General features: G+C 38.5%; 1 protein-coding gene across 4 annotated transcripts in view; it reads left to right on the forward strand.

The window, feature by feature from the left end:
* Positions 1-27,844, forward strand: part of PPP1R13B (protein phosphatase 1 regulatory subunit 13B) — a 76,185-nt gene that overhangs the window by 18,389 nt on the left and 29,952 nt on the right. For 3 of the 4 annotated variants that reach the window (XM_007423464.3, XM_025163562.2, XM_007423463.3), the window contains exons 2-4: positions 6,680-6,827; positions 10,184-10,303; positions 20,697-20,761. In XM_007423464.3, coding sequence (XP_007423526.1) covers positions 6,680-6,827; positions 10,184-10,303; positions 20,697-20,761 — 333 coding nt within the window. Of the gene's footprint in view, positions 1-6,679; positions 6,828-10,183; positions 10,304-20,696; positions 20,762-27,126; positions 27,262-27,844 lie in introns of those variants that run through there. The other variant, XM_088149783.1, reaches the window with a different exon arrangement.

The raw sequence follows: 27,844 nt of genomic DNA on the forward strand, positions 1-27,844 counted from the left end.
ATGTTTACATTTTTTTGCTTGAATTCTTTTACATAACATTATTTTAGAATGTTGTTATAATCCTATTGCTTGGTAGATACTAGCTTACAAATTAAAAATTACATTACAAATATTAATAAGGGCAGCAGAGATTTCTGAAAAGTAGCATATAGTTCTGGATGCCTCTCATAATATCGCATAATTAAAAGCATTCCACTTGTAAAACAGGCTTTTTGCTGCTCTTTCTTAAAAATAGATTTTTTTTTGCTTTATTACTGTATGTAATATCTGTGAGTAAATATTTAGTAGAAAATTCATTTTTCTGCTATTTAGGATCTTTCATTTATTTTATTTAAATGATGCACATCTGGAGAATTCTCTGGTGGTCTTGGCATCTGTATAATACATTTCTGATTGCCTCCTGCTACTTTACGAAGAATAAAAGTGCAAGACCACTACTAATTCTTTTAACTCTGATAAATATTTGTCAGTTGGAAAAACAATGCACCATTTTGCAGTGAACAAGAGGCTACTGTATAGTCAGATTTAGAAGGTTAGTTTCCATAGTTTGACCTTGCAGTCATAATTTACAAAGTCATGCCTTAGGCTATTTTTACTAACAACAGTTAAACAGCTTTTCCATTTCCTGAATCTGTAGATGAAATAATACATTTCAATTATCTAGAATACTCATTCAATCTTAAAATGTCTGCCTAAAAGTTTTAATGCAGTCTCATGACACATTTCAAGGTGAAAACCACTCTTCATATCACTTATAAAAATATGCTTAAGGGCATTTTACATGATCACTGCTTTGTGCAGTTGTTCTTCATTTATTATTTGCACTTCATATTCTCCTTTGCATAGATTTTGTAAGCTTGAGTCTATATATTGCAACTAGACACCCCTAGTTACCTCTTCCTCTCTTTTAGCAAGACTTCAGTCGCTGTAAGGAAAAGAGACTGGAATTAATTGGTTATATTCTGATAATGCATGCAATTATATTATATCACAGCCTCCTTCAATTTTATTGAAGCATACTTTTCCAAGTAGCAGACCTAATTGATCACAAACAGTTCTTTTTATTAGGAAATATCTCCTAATAGGTAAAGAAATTTGTTATGATTTAAGTAAGTTATATTCATGTTCTTAAAACACTTTTAAAATAGTTGAGCTTCAGAATGTGTTATCGTACATTTTGTCAGTTTGGTTGTAATGTACTTTTTTGATAATAGGACATTGAGAAGGTGATTCTCTGGATTTGGGGTTCTGTTGCCTTTTTCTTATTTGAAGGCAGATTGAGATAATGTATTTCCTACTGAAACAGATATTGTGGGTTGTTGATTCTTTCAGGAAAATATATCATCAAGAATACTTTCTTCCTCTTCTTCATTTCCATAAGCTACAGTTTTGCCAAATAAAATTAAATGGCACATCTTTAAAAAAGGGTTATGTTAATGTGTACTTGATAATGCCTTGCGCAACTAATATGTTTTATTGATTCAGTTTGCATAGTGTGTCTGTAATGTGGCTTGTTTGTTTTTGGTTTAATATGTGAATGCAGCTATTGATCCTGAGGGTACAATTCTGTTCTGTGCTACTGTTTCAAAAGAATAAGCCAAAATTGTAGAGGAATAAACTTATCCTACCTCAGAAGAATTAAAAGCCTAATCTAGCATTTAAAATGAAATAATTGTAGTTGTGGCAGTAAGCTCAATGTGCTTATTTGATTTACGCACATAATTCCATTCATAATAATAATTTTCATAGCTTTATAATAATATATTCTATTAAGCATATATATACAATATGAACTTATATGGATTCTTTTCAGTCAGGGTTCAGATTTTCAACAGCATTGAGATGGCATTGGTTGCACCAGTGGACAACTTGTGGAGGGCTCAGGATGAGGGTGGTGCATCTGTCCTGCCATCCTGGCCCGCTTAGTGGCTTTTGATATCACTGATCATGTTATCCTTCTGAATTGGTTCCAGGTGCTGTGAGTGGGGGGCACGGTTTTGCGGTGGTTCTGTGGCTGGTTCCAGTCAGTGTTGGAGGGGGGAAATTGATGTGGGTGCCTTAGGACTCATTCCTAAGTCTTTCATTCTTCCTCTTTAATGTCTACATGAGATTGCTGGGAGAGGTCATCCAGTGACACGGGGCAATATCATCAATATGCTGATGAAACCCAGCTATATATCTCCACCCGAGCTGGCCAAGTGATGCTATCCCAGTTTTGGTCCAGTGCCTGAGGGTGTAAGGGTTTGGATGGGGAGGAACTGGCTTCAACTCAACCCCAGCAAGATGGAGTGGCTCTGGGTTTTTGGGCCTTCTGGGTCCTCCTCCTGATATGTCATCTCTGACTCTTGTTAGGATAGCTGTCCCGCAATCAGAGCTGGTGTGCAACTTAGGGGCCCTCCTGGACTCATGGGTCCTGCTTGAGGAGCAAGTGGCAGCCATGGCTAGGGGACCTTTGCACAGATCCATTTTGTGTAGCAATTGTACCTGTTCCTGGACTGGGAAGCCTTTTCACAGTCACTTACACCCTGGTCACTTTCTGGTTGGATTATTGTAATTCACTATACATGGGGCTGCCTTGAAGACCATCCAGAAATTACAACTGGTTCAGAATGTGGTGGTGTGCTCCACAGTTTGCTTATATTACACCAGTGCTTTCTGAGCTGCACTGGCTTCCAGTTTCTTTCTGGATGCAGTTCAGGGTTCTGATTATCACCTTTAAAGCTCCAAATGGCATGGAACCAGGTTACTTGCAGGACTGCCTCTTGAGGTCAGATAGGGTGGGTGTGCTGCAGGTCCCTTCCCTTAAGTGTTATCGTCTAGTAGAACCTAGGAAGTGTGCCTTTTCCATAGTAGCCCATGCCTTGTGGAACACCCTTCCCGCAGAGATCCAGCAGCCCCCCCCCCCTTTGCCTACCAGAAGGCTTTGAAGAGCTGGCTCTTCCCACAAGCATTGGGATAGAATGAGTCTGGAACCCAGCAAGATAGTATGTGGATATGTGGGACATTGCTGCCTTGGGACACCATAATTTTTATCAACCTTTTACTGAGTTTTTCTTGAGTTTTTGTTTTGATTGTTTGGGGGTTATGTGCTATTTTTATTGTTTTTGAATAACCCAGGGTTGTGGTTGCAATATGGGTGGTTATATAAGTCTTTTAAAATAAATAAACTTTTATATTGTGAGATGTGGTAGCATCTAACTGACCTTGGCAAATCTCAGATGATAAGGAGTGCCAGGCCTGGTTGGTATTTGGATGGGGAATGTAGGCTAGATTGGGAAGTCAGAAAACATCTTGGATGAAGACAGTTGTAAACCATTGCTCTCTGTTGCAGTCTGTACAGTTTGTGTTTCAATCAATCAATCTTTAGTTTTGCTGTCTGCCTGAGACTGACAAATGACAGCAATGAGTCACTTAGGACACAGTATGTGGCTGGTAGCCAGTGATTGGCTTGATAAGGTATAAATTGTGTGAATTAAGTTTGAGACAGGCTTTTGAAAGGCCTCCAGAAGATAGTTCCTTGGACCCAAAGGAAAAGAGACAAGAGAGAGAAGCAAATAAGAGAGAAATTTTTATTGCTATATAATATATAAATTCTGCCCTTGGTGATTTGTTGCAATATTGCATGCAAGTATATAAGGAGCAGAGCTTGCATTGTGATGTCACAACATATTTTATAATTTGGGCAAAATCTCAGCTTGCTCTGGTCAAACTTGACATGAAGATTCCCTTTAGTTAATGAAGAATCTCTTGTGCTACTTGGAAGGCCTCCCCCCCCAAAAAAAAATTATCATAGAAGAAAAATGAATTGAAATCCAAAGAAGTTCTATCATTTGTACAAATCACTGAGTGTTTTTCTTCACATTTGGTATTACGTATAAATTAAATTTCCCATAGCAATTAAATACCATTTAAAAGCAAGCTCAAATGGCAGGGACACATGTAGTTTCCATTATGTTCCAGGCATGAAGGCTTGCTTTTCAAACCATACTCCATTGGTATATGCCTACTATAAATACCTAAACCCTGATTGCAAATAGTCTTGCTTTTCATTGGGGAAGTATTTGTGCTTGGGATTTAAATGGTCTGTTTGCAGGATTCTGTTGCGCGTACTTTGCAGTGGGAGGACTACTTGTGCTTCATGTATTAGGATTTGTTTTCCAGTCGGGAACTGCATGTACTCTGTATGAATATAAAATTGAAGAATTCTTTTGAATACTATGATATCTTGCCAGATGCTTTGTCACACAGACACTCTCCTAATAAATTATACTAAACTATGACATTATTTATGTTTGCTTGTAAGACAATCCTAGATAATTATGGTTTATTCAATATGCATTTCTTTTATTTTCACATACCATCTATTTCATATTAAGCTTTCCACATAAGATGGGTGCACTCCAGATCCCCTCCCTTATATATTGTCATCTGATAGGACCTCGGAGGTGTGCCTTCTCAGTAGCTGCTCCCACCCCTTGGAACAGCATCTCATCAGAGATCAGAAGAATCCCTATCCTTTTAGCCTTCTGGAGGTCTGTGAAGACCTGGCTCTTCCCCAAACATTGGGCTAGGATGGGGGTTGAGCTGCAAGGATGATGGGTCTGGTGCCTAGGGGAAAGGGTACTTTTGTTTTTATCTATGTTTTTTATGGATTGTTGTGAGCTGCCTAGAGTCATCATATGAGATAAGCGGCCATATAAGTCCTGTAAATAAATAGGTGACTATGGCATGAATGATGTGAGCAAGGCCTCCTGGTCCAGGAATGGTCACAATATGCACACAAGATGGATTTGTGCAAAGCTCACCCCCAGCCACAGCTGCTACCTACTCTACCAACAGGAGCTGCGAGGCCAGGAGGATCCCCAAATCATGTTCTAGATCTGTCCAGGGGAGTGTTACTCCATCCAGATTCATCAGTGTTGTCTCTCCAGACCCTGGGGGACCAAAGACCCAGAACCACTCCATTTTGCTAGGGTTGAGTCAGAGCCAGTTTCTCCCCATCCAGGCCCTTACAGCCTCCAAGCACTGAGCCAGCACCTGAACAGTATCACTTCCCTGGCAAGGGGTAGATATCTATAATTGCGTGTCATCAGCATACTGATGATATCGAACCCCATGCCGCCAGATGACATGAGATGTTAAACAGGAGAGAAGAGAGCCCTGAGGCACTCCATGTAACAGGGGCCTAGGGCTGGACTTCTCCTCCACTAGCACTGACTGGTACCAGCCATGGAGAAAGGAAGAGAACCACCACAAAACATTGCTCCCCACTCCCAATCCCCAGAGCTGGTCTAGCAAGATACCATGATATTGGAAGCTGCTGAGAGATCCCGAAGGGCCAGGATGGACACATCATCCCCATCCCAAGCCCTCTAAAGGTCAACCACAAGCACAACCAACGATGTCTCAGTACTATAGCCCAGCCTGAATCCTGACTGAAAAGGGTCAGGATTCATCCAGGGCCCTCCACAGCTGGGAGCCCACTATCCTTTCAACAACCTTCCTTAAAAATGAAAGGTTAGAGACTGGACGGAAGTTATCCAAGACCATAGGGTCCAAGGATGGCCTCTTGAGGACAGGGTGAACCACTGCCTCTTTCAAGGCCAGCAGAACCATCCCTCCCACAAAGAGGCATTTACCATCTCTTGGACCCAACCACATGCCAACTCCCTGGAGGCCTTAACCAACTAGAAGGGGCATGGGTCCAGAGTACAGGTGGCAGAGCTCACAACAGTAAGGACTCTGTCCACTTCCTCAGGATTGACCAGCTTGAATTCCTCCCAGATAACCAAGCTAGGACGTGCCTCAGGCAGGTCCACTGGATCTGCCCACTTAGAGTCCAACTCCGAATGAAGTCAAGCAACTTTATCCAATAGATACCTAGAATAGTCCTCACAGCGACCCTGCAAGGGTTCACCTGCCCCCCCCCCATTATCCAAGAGGGCCCTGATCACCTGAAACAGGGCCACTGGCCGGCCATATGCAGATGCAATAAGAGCAGAGAAGTAAGCATGCTTCACCACTCTTACTGCCACAAGGTAAGTTCTAATAAAGACTCTTACGTGTGCTCCATTGGCTTCATCCCTCCTCTTCCTCCAGCAATGCTCTAGGTGTTGTGTTGTCAACTGCTAAGGAATTGATTTGTTCCATTCATTCTGTGGATCCAACCACATTTATCTAAGGTCTCATTTACTGGAATTTAACAACATGAAACTATAATAAAAATTATATTCATAAGAATATAATTTTTATTATAGTTTCATAATTAAGGCTTCTTGATGAAATGGTATGCACTGCTTAAATTAGCATTTGATTGAAAACCAGATGTGTACTGTTTTTGCTGACTTGCACTCTGATTGCCAGTCTATGAGTATAATATTCCATTGATTCTTTCCAGTCACATTTTAACCATTCTGAGCCTAGATATAAAACATCACCAGAACATAACTATTTGAGAACAGATGGGAGTTGTAATTTCTTCTATTAACTCTGTTGATCTTTGGGCATTTCTTTATTCCATTTCATTTTTCAGAGAATGTTTGCTTAATTTTATAAAGGCTCTTTGTTCTGTAGTTTAAGAAATCATTGTCTCAGAACACTGCACCAAATTATGCAGATCAGGCTCTGTATGACTTAAAAAGTTTTGCTTTGTACAATATAGTTGTTTCCTGTTTTTCAGATGATATTGACTGTGTTCCTGAGCAATAATGAACAAATTTTGACTGAAGTGCCAATTACTCCTGAAACAACCTGTCGAGATGTGGTGGAATTTTGCAAAGAACCTGGTGAAGGTAGCTGCCATCTTTCTGAAGTGTGGCGTGGAAATGGTAAGCAATACTTTGGCATTCCAAGAAATTTGTCTGTGCTGCATTATACCAGGTTTATCATTTATCAACTGATAACAGTTGCATGGTTTTCACCAACATTTTGAAAAAAAACATTGCTTTGTGATTGCACATTGTCCACAGCTTAAGCTGAAACTGTATAATTTTTCCCAGACTATAGAGAGATTATTGGTCATATGAAAAATTAGCAGATCAGTAAAATATCTGAAAGTATTTTATTTTCAGATATGTGTATATGACATTAAAATGTTGTCTTTTTTGTTTATTTAACCTATTTCTCATCTGCCTTTCAGGATATACCTTTATAATAATGAATTACAGCATAAAACAATAAAGTTGAACATCAAATACATATGCATATATATACTTATATTCACTAAATTGAATTAACATATTTAAATCCATTTTGAAGAAGGAGAGTTTCAAAATAGCCATCGCATAGTTAGCAGTATAAAAAGTCTAAAAAATAAATTAATTTACAGCAAATACCAGAAAACCTTTGGCTAAGATCTAGGGAGAACAGATACCTTTTTAAAAGCCTCCTAAAAGAAACAATAGGTGGGTCCAGCCATATATCACTCAGAACTGCATTCCCTTGGGTAGGACCAGTTTTGAGGCATCTGTCTTAGTGATGCCTGACTGATCTTAGAAGCAAGATGAGTATGATTGCAAGAGGTTGTGTTCATGTAGGTTTTGCAGAACTTTAACAAATCTGGATCCAATTTTTGGGGGACTTGGCCTTCATTAAAGGTCTGCACTTTCAATTTAGCCCCAAAATTGGCAACTTATGCAGGTGATAAATGGGATCTGACTATCTAGCCTGAGAAGAACTAAAACAACCACATTCTATACCAGGTGAAGTTTCTGTAGTTTCTTAAATGCAGCACTACTTTAAGCACATTATGGTAGTCCAGTTTTGTTATGACTAAGTAGGCTGCAGCAGCCAGGTAAAGGCATTTCTGCCGCCTCTGTTTCCACAGAGGTTAATGAAATTTGTCTCTAAATTACTTCTAATTCTAGAGTTTTATAGCTGTCCTGGGAGCAGAATGTGGTAAACAGAGGTAAAAGTTTGTGTTTGATGGATAGATAGATGAATAGATAATGCAGCAGCCCAGAGCTCCAGATGACTTCCCCTAACGGTTCCATGTAAATGTTAAGCTCCATAAGAGACAAATGGAACCCCACAGTATCCCACTAGTTACCTCCTCTCTAAATTTTCACTGCAAGAAGCATACTGTTCAATCTAGTATAATACCATTACTTGTGAAGATGGCATGCCTTTAAACATGAACCTGAACAGAGTTAAATGTGCATATTTAGCCTTAAGCCCATAGTTCTTAATAAAATTCTGATGAGATATTCTGAATGGAAGAGGTTTCTGTTTGCTTGTTCTTGGTAAAAGGTAAAAAAGATCACATGATTATCTTAATTATCATAAATTAGCACTAGCAGTTGGAAACATAGTAAACTGGCATGATTCCAGAAAACTGATGAAGAACAAATGAAATGAAAATATTTAGGAATTAAGCACCAATGCATGTGTAGACATATTGGAGCACTTGGAAAATAAATGTAATGAATAGCAACTTTTAAGAGGCTGAGATCAGGCTATTGCATACTGTTTCTCAGATAAAATCCTTTTGTTAATCTTAATTGCATTTAAGCTTAGATTGGCATCAACATTAACTAGACTCAGTAGTTACTTGTTTTCCTGCTTAACCAGGATTCTGAATTCAGTTTCACATTCTTTTTAAAACTCTTAATAAATAAAAGATTTGATTAGTTTTTAACATGGGTAAGATAGTGCTAAACTATCTATAAACCATGGTTAAATGGGGATAAAGACTAGATTAGAAAGGTCAGAATAATTACTAGCAGTTATTAAGTAGTATAAAAAACAGTTATGCCTGAAAAGTTTAAATATTGCCTCTGAAAAAAATAATTTGTTTTGATACAGAAAGAACCATTCTACCTTGTGCTGGAATAAACTTTGATTTTATTAAAATTTCTTACCAATACTTTTAGCATATTTTAAGAATGCTTGGGAAACATGACTGTAAGAGCACTTCTTAGTTAGGTATGCAATGAATAGAAAATCATGCTTGGAGGATGCATATAATAGATAGTGACATTCTTTAAGTCATTGCTTTGCTTGGTATTATTTCATATTTTCATCAATGCCTTGTTTTGTCAGATAGCAAAATAGAGGTGTAATGTTCCCTTGTTGGCTTTTGTGTTAGGCTGATGGGCTGTGTGGAATGTGGTGGTTTACAAATTGTTTGAGTGTAATTGTTTCTAGAGCAATACAGTGGTACCTCGGTTCACGAACTTAATTCGTTCCATGATTCTGGTCGCGAAGCGAATTGGTCGCGAAGTGAATCAAATTTCCCCATGAGGTTCAATGTAAATAAGGTTAATCCGTTCTGAACCATATGTATTTTTTTTTAACCACAAAAATATGAAACAAAGTACAGTACAGTACAGTATGAAGAGAGAGAACACTAACCTTGCTTGAGGTGACACCAAAAAGCTTCACAGCAAGTGTCTGTCTGTGACTGCGATCTCACCTAGAGGAAGCCACGACCACGTGTCAGAGCAGGGAAGATGGCCGTGGGTCGTGTTCATCACCCGATGCGCAGTTCACGAATGGAAGCAAAAATTTGCGAACTCTGCTGTTCGCGAACCGAATTGTTCGTGAACAGAAGCGTTCATGAACCGAGGTATTACTGTAGTAACTTGGTTGCAAAATATGGGATCCAGTTTGGTGTAGTTGTTTAAAGTGTTGGGAGGTGGGATACCAACACTGAGGTGCTAGTCCTTTGTTGTTTTTTCCTAATGTATTTGATTGAGAAGGGGAAAAGTAATTACAGTGTTCAGAAGCTCATTGGATGACTGTGGGCCAGTTATTCCCTCTTACTCCATCTTATCTCACAGGATACTTATAGTAGGGAAAAACTGGATGACAGAGTGCTGTGTATACCACCTTGAGCTCCTGAATGAAAAGATGGGATATAAATCGAACAAATAAAAAATATATAAATATGGAAGTGATTCACTCATATGAAAGACTTTTCTTGTGCAAACTACAGTCCAGTTCAGCACTACAATCATTATTTTGAGTATTAGAGGCGGTATAATTTAAGTTCTTGAGAATTTTCGAAAAGGTTACTCAGGAATTGGGAAGAAGAAAGAACTAGGTTATCCATTGGAACCCTACAATATTATAGTTTTGATTTTTTGGGGGGGGGAACAAAAATAAAACTGTTATATCTCATTTTATATACTTGTTTACCTTTATTTTAAATAAATTGCTATAACAAGTGACATTCTGTATTCAGAACGACACATACCCTTTGATCACATGATGTATGACCATCTACAAAAGTGGGGACCTCGCAGAGAAGAAGTAAAATTTTTTCTCCGACATGAAGAATCCCCAACAGAAAGCAATGAACAGGGTACGTACTCTTTTATTCTAAAGTGTTTGTTGCTGGCGTAAGTCCTTTCTTGACACACCCACACACATGCTTGCTTTCAGTTCCCTTTTTTATAAAACAAACTCTCCAATTAAGGAGAGGGTGAGGCTATTTTAACCCTCCTTCCCAGGAAGTACCAAAACTCTGGATCCCAGGAGAGAAAAAATGCCTGTTCACTCCACATGGTGAGTTCACTCTTCCACATGCTGTGTCAAGGATATAACTTATGTGCCCCAACTTTTATCAGTTCAAATAAAATCTCCCAATATGATGACAAAGCAGTGTTGGTGATTATTAACTAACTCTATAGGTAAAGTTATTTGCAAGCATTTCTATAGATAATGATCCTTAAAGAGATATATTCCACTGCATCCCATCCTTCTTTATGAGGAATGGGCAACCATTCCTACATAGTGATGTAGATACTGATGACAAATTACAATAAATGTTTGTTTTTAGTTATTGCAGCTGAAGGTGGTGAGACCAGTTTCTGAACCTCAAGGGGAGATTGTTTTATTTATAATAAGTATTATACCTATTCAGTTATCTGACTCTGAACAACAATCTGATTACTTTTAACCTAAGATTACTTAGATTTTTGGGTTATTTTTTCACATTGTACGATGGATGACTTAGTTTATGAAATAAATTAAACAAATATCAAATAATGGTGTTATTTCTCCACTCATACCCTTTATATATTACTAGGATCCACATTAAACTCGTAATAAAATTCAGTGGGAAAGATACGCAAAAATTCAGAAAATCCAAGAGAGAATGAATACTTTTTCATAGAACTATAAAATTGATTTTAATTCTTACAAGTCAGCTGCTAGTTTTTATTATGGAAAACTTGGAGTGGATGCTTTAAATGAAAATAATCCATCCTTTGTTAACCACTGTGAAACAATGTCAGGATTTACTAATGCTTGACAATGATGATTAAAATGTTTGGGTTTGCCTAATATCTTTCTAACATTTCACTTTTCAAGCAAGTCCTGCTGTTCTCTAAAAATCTCTTACTCTCTTTGGGACTGAATAGTCTACATTTATACAATCTATGTTTAGAATCTCATTTTGCCGTTGTATACCTTTTGCCCACAGTGTAATTACAGGTCTAAAACACTACATATAATCCTGATTTAAACCTGTTTAGTCTACAGTCCTAAGGATGCTTATCTAAAAGCTTTTTTGTTTTGTTTTCAATTGCCAGATTGTGGATTTTCAGTACTTTCAGTACTTTTAGGCCCTAGCAAGCTAATTTCTGCCTCAGTAACATATCTTACTTAAAAGCGGCTAAGGCTTTCTAATTTTTTTCTTATCTAGAAAAAGGAATTGAGCAGGATTTTTCTAATATACAGACAAAAACTTTTTTTTTTTTTGAAGGGATAAGGGCAAACTTAGACATCAAAGAAGTAGGAAAGAGTGGGTTCTTCTTTTGGAAATTACACGTAACGCAGTACCTTTAAATATCCAGTACTAAGACTGAAGATCTCAGAATGACTAAACAAGGAGTAAGACTTAAGAGTCCAATTTTAAGTCTGTCTTCATAAGAAAATAACTGATAATTAGACATTTCTTGGAAGGAAAAAGAACCAAAAAGAATAGCTAATAAGATCTAAGGGCAAATAGTTACCAAGCTGGGGTCCATTTCAAAATATTTAACTAACTTGAAGACTGAAACTGAGGCTAACACATAATCCACTAGGCTGTACCCTTCGTGACATAACAGAAGTGTATTTTCCTATTCCAGCAATGTGGGAGTTTAAATTAAGAATTACAAAATCAGTAGTACTAATAAGCAAACGCTAAAATTAGTAAGTGCTTTTTGAGCTTTTGATTTAATATATCAAGGAGGAGCTCTTAATTTGAAGAAGTGTGTACTCTGTATGAAGATACAGCTTTTGCATATCAACCTAGAGTGGAAATCCTCCTCTGCATCCCACATCTTTGGACATCACACCCACAATAAAGAAAAATAAGTCAATGCATCTGTCAGTCAATACTAGTAACATTGAAAGCCATCTTTAATTTCTTTCCCCGGAATCTTATTACTAACTTATTGTCACTGATCCGCTCTCTAAATTTTAGTTCATAAGTATTATTTCCTTGACATTTGTGCTGTATTTCATCTTCTCTGCAGTTGAGTTTTTAAAGCTTTTATTCTTGGACTTGGACTTTTATTCTTGGATTGTATAAATGTAGACTATTCAGTCCCAAAGAGAGTAAGAGATTTTTAGAGAACAGCAGGACTTGCTTGAAAAGTTACATGTTTCTTGTTCCTATTCATCCTTCTTTTCAGTATTATAACTAAATCAGCCACTTCCAGTATTATTACAGAATGAGAATCTGCAACTGTGCAATGCAAACGAGAAGCCGCAACTTCTTTCATATTGGTGGTTCACTTTTTTATTCAGTCCACATTCATTCAGCACCCATTTATATTTGACCTTGTATTTTCTTGTTTTACCACATATGCTTCTTAAGTACCCCATTATTCCCATTTAATTCAACTTGTATGTTTCTTCTGACACATCCAACTCTCACTTCTGTTTAACATAACCATTATTCACAACAATTTTTGTTTTTTTCAGCATTAATTATTCACAAGACTATATACTACCCAATACATCTCAATGTCATCACAAGCATTTCTCATACATGTATTCATAAATACATTAAACAGCCAAAAGGACATCATGGATTCTTATCTTATTTCCTGTACAATGTTGAACTATTTGCTAAGCATTCTGTTCTCATTTCTTTGCTCAATATTCAATTTGCTTTGTTTCCACTGTATACCAGTATTATTGCATTCACTAATCAACTGTCAACTCCATTTGATCATACACTTTCTCTAAGTCAACAAATGTACAATAAACTTTTTTCTCACATTTATACATTTCTCAGTGACCATACAAAGAGCTAAAATTTAGTCTGCACATCCCTGCCTGGCAAAAAAACTACACTGTGCCTCCCATGTTATGCTCACTGTCACTTTCATACACTTTTTGTCAGAAACCTGAACGAGAGGACATAAGTCTAGTAAATAAAATAATAAAACAAACACAACACACCTACCTCCCAGACATGCTTAATATCCCTGTGTAGCTTTTTTTTAATTGACTCTTACTATCTTTCTCTTTTTTTGGATGCACCACTTAGTATTTGTTTTGATTGTACTCTTCAACCTATCAGTATGATTCCTATACACATCTCTAAAATATATCTTCCAGCATTCCTTCGTATCATCCAAAATAATTTTATCACTTTTATTCTTAATAAAACTAAATAACTAACTTTATTGCAGGCTCCTTGTATAGCCCTCTTCACCCACTTCCAAAACATTTTTATTTTTTAATAATAATTTTTACTAAAATTTAAAAATACAGAGATAAAAAACTAATACAAACTAAGAAAAGTATAAAAAGAATAAAAGAAAGAATAAAAAGTACAAAGGGAAAAGAAGAAAAAATGGGGGGAGGAAAAAGAAAAATATATAAAGAAAAAAGAATATATAAAGAAATGACTTCCCCCTTCATCAGGAGAAGTACAAACAATTCCAGTAATTTATCACCTCCTCTAACATTTCAACCAAAGGTTTCTTCATCCCGTATCTCATTTTTATCTATTAATAAATAATAACACCTCATCATTCAATCTTAATCAGCACAAGTCCATTAAGAGTTACCAGAAATAACAATATATATAGCATTAAACAAATAAATCAATTTCATTTCCTCTACTTTACATAATAACTTATCATTTTCTCTAAAAATACAACAATGTTCTTCCCATATTTTATCTTATATCTATAAGCAAACCTATAAAAACTCATTGTTGAAACTTAGTAAAAAAAATTCCATTAACAGCTACCAGAAAATCGTAATCTTTAAACCTTTCATATAATGTCCCACAAATTAATTTATTATCATTTTATCTTCAACTCTCAGAAATTCCTTTGCAAATTTAACACTTCCAATTTCAACATCATAACCCATCACTTTCTCTAATCATAAACAACAAAAATCTTCTCCCCATATCTTTTCTAATAGCAAATTTTTAAGAACTCGTCATTCAGTCCTGGTCAAGAAAAATCCATTAAAAACTACTAAAAGAAAAAACATCATATAGTTTAACCTTGATTGAACAAACCAACTTTATAATCCTTCTTTTTGGTTTTAAAAGCCTTGATGTTTATTCTTTTTAAATAATGTCCCAAAAGCTGATTTCTTTTCATTCTCTCTTTATCTTTTCTAAGAAACTCCTTCATAAGTGTAACACATCTCTTTTGTAAGTCCAAAATAAGAAAGTTGTCCAAGTCACTCTTCTGTGTTGAAATCCACACATCCAAATCATGAGCTGTTTTCATTTGTAAGTCCTCTGTAGCATCTTTGTCAATATCATTTTTGCATTCTATCATTTTTAAATCTATATCCAAAACAGCCTGATTCTTAGTTCTATCCTCTTCTATCTCTTTAAAACCCATTTTTATAGTAGCAGACAATCTTTTAAGAGAAATTTCTGAGTGCATTGTTGCCAAATATCCTTGAAATCTTCCAGAGTTACTTTTCTCCATTCTGTATTAGTGTGTCTCCTCCTTTAATTGTAGTCTTTAGTTCTTTTAGTTGCCTCTAGTAACCAGCCTTCAAGGTCTCCTTTTATCATGTTTTTCTCTAATCCACACCATTTTCCCATGGAAAGATTTCTTACATTTAACTTCAAGATCTTCATATATTTTAATAGGATTTTAAACAAACCACAGGAAGGATTCTTATAGTTAATTTCAAAATCGTATTTCCAGTCAATCTAGCCCCTTAGTCCGTTTATAACTTTCCAAAATCAACATTCTAATTACCCTTTTGCTGCTTATTTCCAAATACATTTTTTCTTTAAGTTCTTAAATTTATACGAAACTTATTTCATTGAGGATTGAAGGAAAATCACCCAGTGAAATCAGACTTGTCTTTCTGAAGGTTCTTAGTATCCAAAAATCAATTTACAAGCCATTTACAAAAGTGACTAAGATGTAAGGTATTCCCCATTTGTCAAGAGAAACTCCCGTGACACGTGTGATTCACAAAAGAGGTTTACTCAAGCGTAACGCAACAGTTACAAACAAAGCCAGGACTGGCTTGGCCCATCTACATTGTTCATTTTATACCTCTCCCCTTCCCGCATTTTCGCCCCGTGATCGCGTTACCGGCTGCGGATTATCAGCGCCCCAATAATCCCCCTTAATTGTCCAGATGGCGGGTTCAGCCCAAGTCCCATTGTTCCTTGATCGACTACCCTTCCGGCATGGGTTGGTTCCCTTGGGGTCCTTTCAGTTGCGTGCAAAACCAGGGTTTCTGGATTGTGTGGTGATCTTAGCTTCGCCGCTCGCGGCTCCGCTCATTGTTAGCTCGCGCCGCTTATCAGTGTAAATTCAATGCTTCCACTCTGCGGTTTCCCGTTTGACTAGGTGCAGGTGGCCCATTAATCAGCTGCAGCTCGCACTTCCTCTTTTCCCCAGCTTGCAAGCAGGCAGCAGAGTTAGCACAGCGGCCGAGCTTTCCTAGGAGCGCCGTGCCGGCTGAACCTGACATAAGAAAGGAAGGGGTGAACCCAATGTCTTTTTGAAGGCTGTGAACCGCAGCTTGGGCAAGCTAACTCTCCCAGCTCCAGAGCTCTAAAACCTGCTGGAGATCGCTGTCTTGTCGCAGGGAGCCTCTGTAAGGAGTCCTGTGGGCGATCCCAAGTCTTCCCCTTTGTCTGGGGAGAAATTTTGAGGCGCCAGTCTGTTCGTCAGCTCCTCGTTCTGCCATGGTTGTCGGCTCCACTGAAAGCGAAATCACCTCCATTGCTTCCCTGGAAGTCCTCAAAACATTTTTAAAACATATTTAATATATAAAAGATACATTTATATATATATATTTGAAAGATTTGTATGGGTGCCCATCTTAAAGAACTCTGGGCAGCTCACAACAGCAGTAAAACCAGTAACTATAAAACATAACCATAAAACAATGAAACAAAACGATCGAACAAAAACAAAAATCCTGCACCTTAATCATCCCCTTAGGATGTCCTACAGCAAGCTCCAATTACTCTCATTCCATTCTTTCTATTCCATTCCATCCTATCCCAGTGCCTTGGTAAAAAGCCAGGTCTTGATGGCCTTCCAAAAAGCTAAAAGGATGGGGGCCTGCCAAATCACCAGGGGGAGGGGGTCCCATAAGGTAGGGGCAGCCATGGAAAAAGCACTCTTTTGAGGTCCCACTAGATGGCAGGATTTCAGGGAAGGGAACTGGAGCATGCCTAACCTATCCAATCTAGTAGGACAGATATTCTTAGGGAGAGGTGGTCTTGCAAATCAGCAGGTCCCATGCCATGCAGGGTTTTAAAGGTGATAATCAGCACTTTGAATTGCACCCGGAAGGAAACTGGGAGCCAGTGCAGCTCATGCAATAAAGGTGTAACATGGGCGAACCTATGAACACCCAATACTTTGCATGCTGCTGCATTGTGGACCAGTTATAACTTCCAAGTGGTCTTCAAGGACAGCCCCATGTAAAGCACATTGCAGTAATCCAAACAGGAAGTAACTAAGGAGTGAATGACTGTGAGCAAGGCCTCCCAGATCAGGAAAGGGCGCACTGGCGCACAAGATGGATCTGTGCAAAGCCCCCTAGCCACAGCTGTCACCTGCTCATCAGACAGGAGCCATGAGTCCAGAAGGACTCCCAAATTGCACACCAGTTTGGTCTGGGGAAGTGCAACCCCATCCAGAGTCAAAGATGACAAGTCACCAGACTCTGGGGGGCCAAAAGCCCAGATCCACTCCGTCTTGCCAAGATTGAGTTGAAGTTGGTTCAGCATCACCTGCTCGGCCAGGGGCAGAGATATGTAGCAGGGTATCATCAGCGTAATGATGATACTGTACCCTGTGCCATCAGATGACCTTACCCAGTGGTTTCATGTAGATGTTAAAGAGGAGGGGGAGAGACCCAAGCGCTGAGGTACCCCACACTGCAGGGGCCTAGGGCTCAACCTCCCCTAACTCACCAACACCAACTGGCCAGGAAGAAAGGAGAACCACCATAAAACGTTGCCTCCCACTCCCAACCCATGGAGCCAGTCCAGAAGGATACCATGGTCGATGGTATTGAAAGCCCCTGAGAGATCCAGGAGAGCCAGGACAGTTGCACCAACCCTGTCCCAAGCCCTCCAAATATCATCAGCAAGTGCAACTAATGCTATCTCAGTGCTGTACCCCAGCCTGAACCCAGACTGAAAAGGGTCCAGATAATCCACTTCATCCAGGGCCCTCTGAAGCTGTGTGCCAACCACCTTCTCAACAACCTTCCCCAAAAAGGGAAGGTTGGAGACTGGATGAAAGTTGTTTAATACGGCTGGGTCCAAGGATGACCTCTTGAGAAGGGGACGCAACAGTGCCTCCTTCAAGGCAGGTGGTACCAACCCCTCCTGCAAAGAGGCATTAACCACCACTTGGACCCAGTCACATGCTACCTCCCAGGAGGCCTTAACCAACCAGGAGGGGCATTGGTTCAAAACACAGGTGGCTGAACTCACAGCCAGAGGACCCTGTCCACTTCCTTAGGATCAGCTGGCTCAAACTCCTCCCAGATAACAGGGCTCAGATATGTCTTAGTCACTTCCAAAGGATCTGCCCAGCCAGAGTGCAACTTTGAGCAAAGTTGAGTGACTTTATCTGGCAGACGCCAAGAATATTCCTCACAACGGCCCTGCAGGAGCTGCCCTGGCTCCTCCTTACCCAGGAGGGACCTGGTCACTCAAAACAGGGTCGCTGGATGGCTATCTGCAGATGCAATAAGGGCAGAGAAACACTTCACCACCCTTATCTCCACAAGGTAAGTCCTAATATGGGCTCTTACCTGTGCTTAGTCGGTTTCACTCTTTGCTTTCCTCCAGTGGCACTCTAGGCATTTCTTGTGTTGCTTCATCTCGGAGCTGCTCAGTAAACCATGGCACTCTACGAGATCCTCATGTACAGAGTCCACACAGGTGCAATTTGGTCCAGCATCCTGGTCGCCTTCTCATTCCAAGCAGCAATGAGGGCATCCAAACCCCAAGTTCCCTCTGAAACCACACTGGGTTCATCAGGCACCTGGGCCAGGCTGGTCTAATAAGCCCCACCTCCCTGTGATGAGGGACAGCTGCTGAGAACTCTAGGGCCAACAGGGAGTGGTCTGTCCATGGCATGGGACTGATGTTAACACCCCCCCAAATCCAGATCATGACACCACTGCCCCAAGGCAAACACCAGATCCACTGTGTGGCCCTCCATGTGAGTCAGGCCATTAATAAGTTGAACCAGGTCCATGGCTGCCATGGTTGGCCATGAACTCCTGTGCTGCCTCAGACACCGGGTCCTGAGATGGTAGGTTGAAGTCCCCTAGACCCATAAGCCTGGGGGACTCTACCACCAGCTCAGATACAAAGTCCAAGAGCACAAGCAGGGATGCAGCTACACTGCAGGGAGGAAGGTAAGTGAGCAGCAATCCCCACTGATCCCTATGGCCCAGCTTCACAAAGATGGTCTCACAACCAGTGATGTCTGGGGCAGGTCCCGTGGAGGCAACCCAGGAGGACATATTTCAGAGAGGGGAATTCCCCCCACTTCAGTGTCCAACCAAGTCTCAGTGATACAAGCCAAGTTGGCTTTCCCATCCACAATCAGATCTTGGATGAAGTGAGCTTTATTGCAGGTCAACCTGGCAATAGGCAGCCAGAGACCAGAGCCACCAAAGCTCCAGAAACCAGGTCCTGGGGCTGAGCACAGGGGGCCAGAATGCGGTAATGGTATTAAACACTGTGGCCACCTTCCCTGAGAGCAGCCGCCCCCGTCTTCTGCTGTACCTCCCCATGTCCATCACCACTCCAATGCTCTCCCCTACCATCTCCCCTGTCTCCCTATCTGTCTCCCCCCCACACAGCCTCCCACCCCCAAGGCACTGGGAGCCATCCACATCCAACCTAAACAATCTAGACAGACAGGCTCTGGTGCTTTGTAACACACTCAGCATCTCCACCCAAGCAGGCCTCCATCCAAACACTTCACACAAACCTTCCTTCACACAACTCTCCAGCACCCAAAACCAAACCTTCCTTCACCCCCCGCCTCACCCAGGCAGTGGAGAAGCCATGCACCCTGAAAGTATCTGGACAGCAGCACCCCCAGCCCACCCCATATCTCACACAAGGGGAGCAAGAAAGCCCAGTCACACCAGCCCCCACTCCAACTACCAAACCATATAAAAGTTCCTGGTCCATACAAATGTCCTTAATCCGGTTGCCAGCAACTTCAGTCCCAAGTTCCCAAGTCCTCCCAGACAGGCAAGGCAATCCACTGAAATGGCTGCTTTACCATGTGGCTGTTTGAGCAGCAGCTTCAAGACACAAGACAGTCTCCCCACAGGTCCACTGTCTTGTTCCTGCTCCTGCTGCCACAAACTGCTTGGCCAGCTGAGCCCTTCACTCCACCAGGGACTCCAACAGCCAGGACCTCATAGCCACCGCCACTTTCTCATCCGCACTGCCTATCAGCTGGAGCAAAGGCAGCTGATCCATAGCGTCACTGAGGTCTGCTGCCTGACACCTGCTCACCAAGGAACTTTCACAATGGAGGGACCACCGCACAACACAATCCCACTTGGCTGCCACCCAGGGAGATGTCAGCAGGCTCCACTGGCCCCTTCCAGCCACAGTCCACTGCTGCTGCACCAGCTGCCATTTTTTTGATTAAAAAAAATTATAGCTATTTAGATTGGCTGCTTGTTTTTATAATCAGTATACTCAAGCAAATTAACTGTTACTCTCCTTGGAGAAATAGCAATCATGGCAAGCAAGTTGTTACATGGAAAGGGTTGGGCAGTGAATACTCCACAGTGGCTGGTAGAAACTCAGGCTAAATTAAGTTTTGACATTCTCTTCTGTGAATAAAATGGCACGATGGTGGTGGGTGTTGTTTGCACAAATAGGTATGGTTGAAATTAGCAGCAGTGGTGGTGATAGTTTTTATGGAGAGGGTAGAATAAACAAACATTTTACCAGCTTAGTTATATAACTGTGTGGAAAACAACATAATAATTACAACTCAGATAACATCAATTCCAGTGATGTTCCTTGAGTTGTTATTGAACTGAAGTTCAAATAGATGTAGAAAAACAAACATCTGTACAACAAAAAAGATGGAAAACATTTTACTTTCCTTCTCTTCAACACCTGAAATTGTGCTTGCCAAATCAACGCACAAGGTTGGACATTATATTTAAACTGTCTAAAGTTTTACCAATGTTAAAAATAGCTATTAGGTGGGAAAACTAAATGTTATAATTGTGTTTTTCCCTAGGGCGTCAGACTCAAAATCATAGAAATGGAATGTCTATACCTGTGGAGAAACGTACAGAAAATGGGGTATGTGGCAAATTGCCAGTTAACAGTATATTTATTTTTAAGTTAATTTGTATTTTTAAACCAGGAATCTTGGGCACCCTTGAGTTGAGCTTGCATGGTTAAGGAGACAGAAAATAAACAAAGTGAAATAAAGTAAAATAAAATAACCAGCATTTTGTAAGATTGCCATATCTTGAGAGATTTTGGTGATTTTGCTCCTGGGATTTTCTACAATATAATGTGAGAATGCCAGAATCTCACATGACTTCATATGAAAATTTAAAAAAAAAAAACCTTTAGGATTTTATAGTCACTATCTAGGGAAGTTATGCATAGTACTTTGGCATTCTCAGACAGTTCTAAACATATATTTAAAAATTTCTTAAACATGTTTTTAAAGTAAAAATATTTTACTTTGCTTTCACCAAGGCAAACAATTTTACATTATCAAATTTATCAAGGGGTTTCTTTTATGAAAGTTATAAGATTATTTTCCTCAAACAATTCTACATTGCAAATGGTCTTAACCACTATAAAATATAGATTCATCAGTCAAAATGTTTGGGGCATGAAGTAGCTTGATTGCCATTTGCTTCTGTGTTTTACTAATATCCACTCCAGTTCCATTTCTGTAGTATTCTGTAGGTTCAAAAATGTAAAAATAATACATTAAAAATAGCACATTCCTGTGATACCTGAGTTGTTGAATGCTAGCTTGAACAAAATACAGGGCTTTCAGAAATACATGTATTTTTATTTTTGTGGATATTTAGGAAAAGGAAACTTCACTTTTGTTAAATAGTTACCATTAATTTTTAATTTGAAAATAGTGAAATAACACTGTTATCTCTATTTGATCCCTTTTAATTATCATTTGGTATGGAGTTTAGTTCTTAACTTTTTTCCCTTCTGAATTTAACACTAAAACAAAACAGCTTTGTATACAGTATGTGGAATGCCTACAAGGATTTAACGCATTGATATTTCTATAATAAGACACAAAAGGTTTTCAGTATATGTTATATATTCTAAAACTGTTATTTTGCAGAAATTTGCTGATAGAACTATTAACAGAACAACTTTTTAAATAGCATTTTTTAAATATTCAGGAGCAGTGTTTACAATTTAGTTTTAATACAGCTAGTGTGATTGTTTGGCATCTTCATGTATTGAATACTATCTTGGAAATACCACATTTCTGCCGTTATTGTTAATACCCAGAAAAACTTGCAGCATTCTTATATATTAATATAAAAGAGCTCTGTTTGATCATATCGGCATCCCATTTCCCACAACAGCCAACCAGTAGCTCTTAAGAAGGTCCACAAGCAAATGTGTGAAGTCAGTAATTCTCTGACCATTGAATAAGTAGCCTGAGTAAATATGCTTAAGGTTTGGTTTTTTAAACTTAAGGGAAATCTACAGCAATATGGGAAGCAGACCACTGATTTAATGCATCTGTACATTACTTGAAAAATGACTCTTTAATCATTTTTGAGAAGAAAGCAGAACTGAATTTTCAGACTCACATTTGACTAATAATTGACATTGGCCATTTTCATTGTAAAGCCTGTGTTTAGTCAGGGTTTTTCTTTTTGAGTCATTGTTGACTCCTGACGACTGCCTGGATTAATCCCTGCAGTTTTCTTGGTAAGATTTCGGAAGTGGTTTGCAATTGCCTCCTTCCTAGGGCTGAGAGAAAGAGATTGATCCAAGGTCATCCAGGTAGCTTTATGCCTAAAGTGGGACTAGAACTCATGGTCTCCCAGTTACTAGTACGGTGGTTTAACCACTACACCAAACTGGCTCCCTTTGTCAGCTGTGCTGGTTCTGAATTCTAATGTCTTTATGTATGCATGTATTTTACTTATGTACTAACTTATTAAACTTATATCCTGCCAAGCTCCAAAGACTCTGGGCAGCTAAGATTACTATAAAAGAACAATAGTATAACATACAGAAAGAAAAGATAACACAAATTAAAAGCCTATGCTGCATGTTTCAGGCTCTAGCTGCTCTAACAAAGAGCCAGGTCTTTGCATGATATTCAGAAAATAGAATAAAAAATATTCATATACTTCTGGGTGTTACATTTATTTGCTAAAACTTGCTTGGTTTGTTTCTAAACTCTCATTGTTTAAAAGCAGAATATTTAGAAAGGATAAGTTACATATTTTGTTTCAGCGATAAATGTGTTTATTAGATGCATGTGGTTTTGTTACTCATTTCATGGAACCTGATGTTGTGTCAGTATATCATTTGTGCAATTAGACTGTTCTTTATCTTCTACAAATATGGTTCTTCCTAGTGTACTTTAGTGCGGTACAAACCTTTGGCTGCATTATTATTTTTAATTTATTTTGTGTGCTGTTCCACTTTGGTCTGCAAATATATCAAAGGGAGTTCTATATGTTAGTTTGCTTGTATTCATAAAACAGCATGTCAGTCAACAGTTTCATGGTATGTCAGTCAACATGGCATCTTGTTTCTCTGAACAGCAGAGTGCTGCAGAGGAAGACAGGGTGACAATAACTGCTTTCCACTTCATTTAGGCACATAGTTCTGCACAGCTTTTATTTCTTTATATCTATCTATCTATCTATCTATCTATCTATCTATCTATCTATCTATCTATCTATCACCAATGCATGCAAGCATGTATACATACACACACATACACACACACATGCATCCGTTCTAATTATCCGACTTTGATGGACTCTGGGCAGCATAGAAAAAAAAGCCCCAGTAAAAGCATTTAAAAACTTGTGGTTAAAAACCACACAGGCTGCAATCCTTAAAAGTTTCTATTCTGCATTGTTTGTGTTTTCAAATTTAAATCCACGATCAGGTGTAAAAATTGAAGTAGCTCAACATTCTCCATTGAATGTGAAAAGGACAAGGCATGTTGCTAATTAGACTTGACAGCTGGTGTGATCGTGTCATGATTAGGCTTTTCACTGCTGGCAAAATCCACTAGACTTTTTGATTCAGTGATTTCTGATGAATGCCCAGAGGCAGTTTTCCATATTGAAGAAGGATTTTGGGTGAGAGGAAGAAGGGGATATCTGGGAAGGGGGCTTTTGTATTTGATTGAAGAAGGTACAAAACCACCTGATACATATTAGTTCTACACAAACTGAGAATGAGGGTTTATTTCTTGTAAGATTTGGGAGTTATTGGCCAACTTGGCTTATAAATAGAGTTTTTGCAGTTAGTTGGTTTTATTTTTAATGTTAATAATAAACAATTGATTATTGTTTCAGTAATAATATTTAGCTGTGAAAATAAATGGTGAAATAGAACAGTTGGGGCATACAAATTTTATACAGGGTACATGGTGCAAATTATACAAATTTCTTATGGAACATTGTCAGCAGTTTAGCTGAAAATGTAATAAAAATGTTGTGATGAAAATGTGTGAGGCATGTAAATGCTTTATGATGCCTATAGCATTAAATTTAATCATGTGCTGTTTTGAATGTCTGTTTTCTGAGGTTATGTCACCTTCATAAACATTGCATTAACCACAGTGTCGGAAAAACAAAAATAAAGTAAAGCCTATGGTATTTCAGAATCTTTTAATGAGCCTTAATCATAGCAGGTTAGAGTATATCAAAATAGGATGGTTTTGTTTCCTCTTTAAACATCCAGAAAAATCCAGTTTCACAAGTTACTGTTCAAAGGAATATTATTTATTTATAATGCTTAATGAGGCATTTCTATTATTCATAATTGCTTTTGAGTAATGAATTACAGTAAACACAAGATTCATATTTTGGTTTGCAGTTCTTTCCAGTTTGGTTAAAAGGAGGATACAAATCATACATTTATTAAGCAGTCTTCAGTTTGTAGTATATTTTGTACATTTCATTTGTACAATGAACCTATGTGCCATAAATTATCTTTTTTCTAGTTGCTTTAAAATTAGATTAAATTTATTACAGCTTTGGAACTGATTATGTTATTAAAGAGCAAAATGCATTGCATGTTTTGACGTATTTGTCACAAAACCAATTAATGTTCTTTGTTCTTTAAAACAGGTCATTAGGAAGTGCAGTCTATTAATTTTAAGTGTAGGCAATGTGGTTCCTTTCAGTGTCCTTTACCATTGGCCATGATTGATTGCTCTTAGGAGTTGAAATTCAACCTTCTGGAGGATACCATGTTGCCTTTTCTTAGTAGACAGGTACAGGTTTTTCTTCCAAAAACTTCACTTGAAGAAAATATTCTAACCAATATACAGTAATATCCAATAGCCATTATCTGAAGACCTCCGTTTATTCTCTTTACTGTTAACCCTGATCTAGAAAAGTAATCTGTATCAGCATGTAGGTGGTGATGCTAAAAGGATGATTATTCTTAAACATGGCTGAATTTGTGTAATTATTCTGCTTCCAATTGTTTCTGGATGAGAAGGATTTGTGGATCCATATCAGTTTTCACCAAGAGGATCATGGGGACCATTAGGAAAGTGTTTACCTGTTAGTTCTTCTGGATTTCTTAGTGGCTTTCAACAACTACCAGCTTTGGTACATTTTTGGATCACCTGTCTGGGATGGGACTCAGCAGCATTGTATTACAGTGGCTTTATTTATTTTTTTCCTCGAATGGGTGTAAAACATTTATTATTGATCCTAGAATTCCATCTTGTTTCCCTGTTATTTAACATGAAGCCATGGTGAGAAGCTGTCTTGAGTTCAGGCTGTTTTGTTTTTTTTTTTTAAGATTTTTATCCCACCTTTTCTTTCATATACGACTCAAGGTGGCAAACATACCAATACTCCTTCCTCCTCCTATTTTCCTCATGACAACAACCCTGTGAGGTGAGTTGGGCTTAGAGAGAGTGACTGGTCCAAAGTCACCCAGCCAGTTTTTTATGCCTAAGGCAGGACTAGAACTCACAGTCTCCTGGTTTCTAGGCCAACATCTGTTAGTATGTTAACAGCTCCCAAGCATTTTTAATAAAATAAAATTATTTATTTACAGTCCCAGACCAATAAATATATAGGTAAGAAAACTCTTTAAATTTTAATTTATTCACAGACTTTGGTAGTTTAGAGGAATACGGAGATAACTTTGAAGAGGGGAATATGAGAATGGTCAGCTCAGCCTTGAGAAAGAGGAACGGGAAAAAAATACTCAAGGTTACCCTGATTTGATTCTCTTTGGTATAAAAGGGGGCAGAGTAAAACTGTTGGGCTTTCAAATTCTATTATTATACCCTATACAGTAGAGTTCCTGTAGTTCTTGTGATGTCTGTTTCTTGTCCTGTCCTATCTAGTAGGGCTGACATCAGTCTTGAAAGTATCACTATTCTCTGTTCAGCCCTTGCTGAATAGAGGGAGATCAGGAAGAAAGCATCAGATCACTGGGATGCTTCATTGTCCACAGAACAACTGTGCACAAGCCGTGCCCCTGCAGTCTACCACCCCTGCTGGTAGAGAGTGAACCCATAGAATGAAGAAGACTCTGTACTCACCACCACAATAGACTCTCCAGTATAGGTTGCAATGCAGCAGGAAGAAATGGAGGATTTTCTAACTCTGTCTGACTCTGTGTGGCAAGACTTGTCTAGTGAACTTGGAAAAGTGCCAAGCAAATGTGGCGAGAGTGACTCTATAGTTGGTTCCCATAGGACCTTGCCAGTATCTCTTTCACATGCAGGAGGGGAAACTGAATCTGATAGGGAAGGTGGTGTATAGGGGGTGTAGAGATCATCTGGAAGAAAGAACATAAGAAACACCAGTCAACCCTGAGAAAGAAGAAGGGATGAGAAAAAAACTCAAGATTACCCCATCTTGATTCTCCTGGGTATAAAAGGGGGCAAAGAGAAACTTGTGTCAGGTTTTCAATATTCTAACCTATGACATAGAGTGCTAATAGTTCTTGTGATCTCTGTTTCCTATTCTACCCCACCTTGAAGGGCTGACAGTAGTAGACTGAATGAGGACATACAACCAAATGCACATAAGACAATGCTTAACATAGGAAAAGACAATTTATTTTTATCTTGGCTGGACAATTCTGAACTACTTCCTTTGAACTGCAGCTTGGGTTTATTCCTAGATTTAAATCCTTGAATCTTTATATCCAGATTTCAGTATAGCCAGCAGCATATTTGCACAGTTAAAGATTTGAATCTATTCTATCATACTCTATATGAGGCTTCCTTAAGATAAGGAAATTTCAACAGGTCTGGAATGTCGCAGCCAGACAACTGATTAGGGCCAGTTATAAAAAGCATATGACTTCCTTGTTACAACTATTTCATTGTCTGCCTTTCTGTTTATGGGTACAGTTCAGTACTGGTTTTGATAAATAATAATCTACATGAACTAACACCAGATTATTTGAAATACTACCTTTTTTATATGAACCTTTTGGAAGACACTTTTCTTTCTGCCCTCCTGTTATCTGAGGAACACTTAGAAGGTTACTCCCAGAATCTGGAGCTTCCTGAAAAAAGAAAATAATGTATTCTGCTGCTGACAGTAATTTTTTATTCAAATGAGGTTTGGGTATGTAAGCTAATTGCTGCTGAAATTGTATTTAATCTATAGCTAGTGTAATTTTTTTTAATGTTTAATTGATTTGTCTTTTAATTACATCTTTGCTATTGCTCACAATTTAAAGCAGTGTTTTAGTGGAATGGTATATAGTTTTTATAATAAACAATGGTATAAGCAGAACTTGGATAATTTTTTAAAAAACTGTAATATTAATGGCATAATTTATTAATTTCATTTTAAATTACACTGTTAGATTAAGTGTCTAGTGTAGATGTAAATATGAGGGCTATGCCTACTTTAAAAAAATTGTGAGTGCTTTAAAACGTTAATGAGTTTTACTTTAATGACTTAATTTCTTAAAGTAACAGCATCTTTTCAGGCTTTCATGGAGGCCTAAAAAATAGCAGAGAAATGCTATGCTCACATGAGGTGCAAAGCACCTCTTCTAAATCATTTTTGAAGTACACAGAACTCTGGTAAATATAATACTAGATCATTAAATAGTGAGCTCTGTGTTCACTGCTTTGATTTTTATATCCAAATACTGTCCTTTATCTAGATTTAGTCAATCTATTATTTTCCATAAAACTAA

The sequence above is a fragment of the Python bivittatus genome, unplaced genomic scaffold (genome assembly GCF_059951505.1).
Source record: "Python bivittatus isolate LINGU-HERP-01145 unplaced genomic scaffold, Pbiv_v1 ctg000580_np1212, whole genome shotgun sequence".
NCBI lineage: Eukaryota > Metazoa > Chordata > Lepidosauria > Squamata > Pythonidae > Python > Python bivittatus.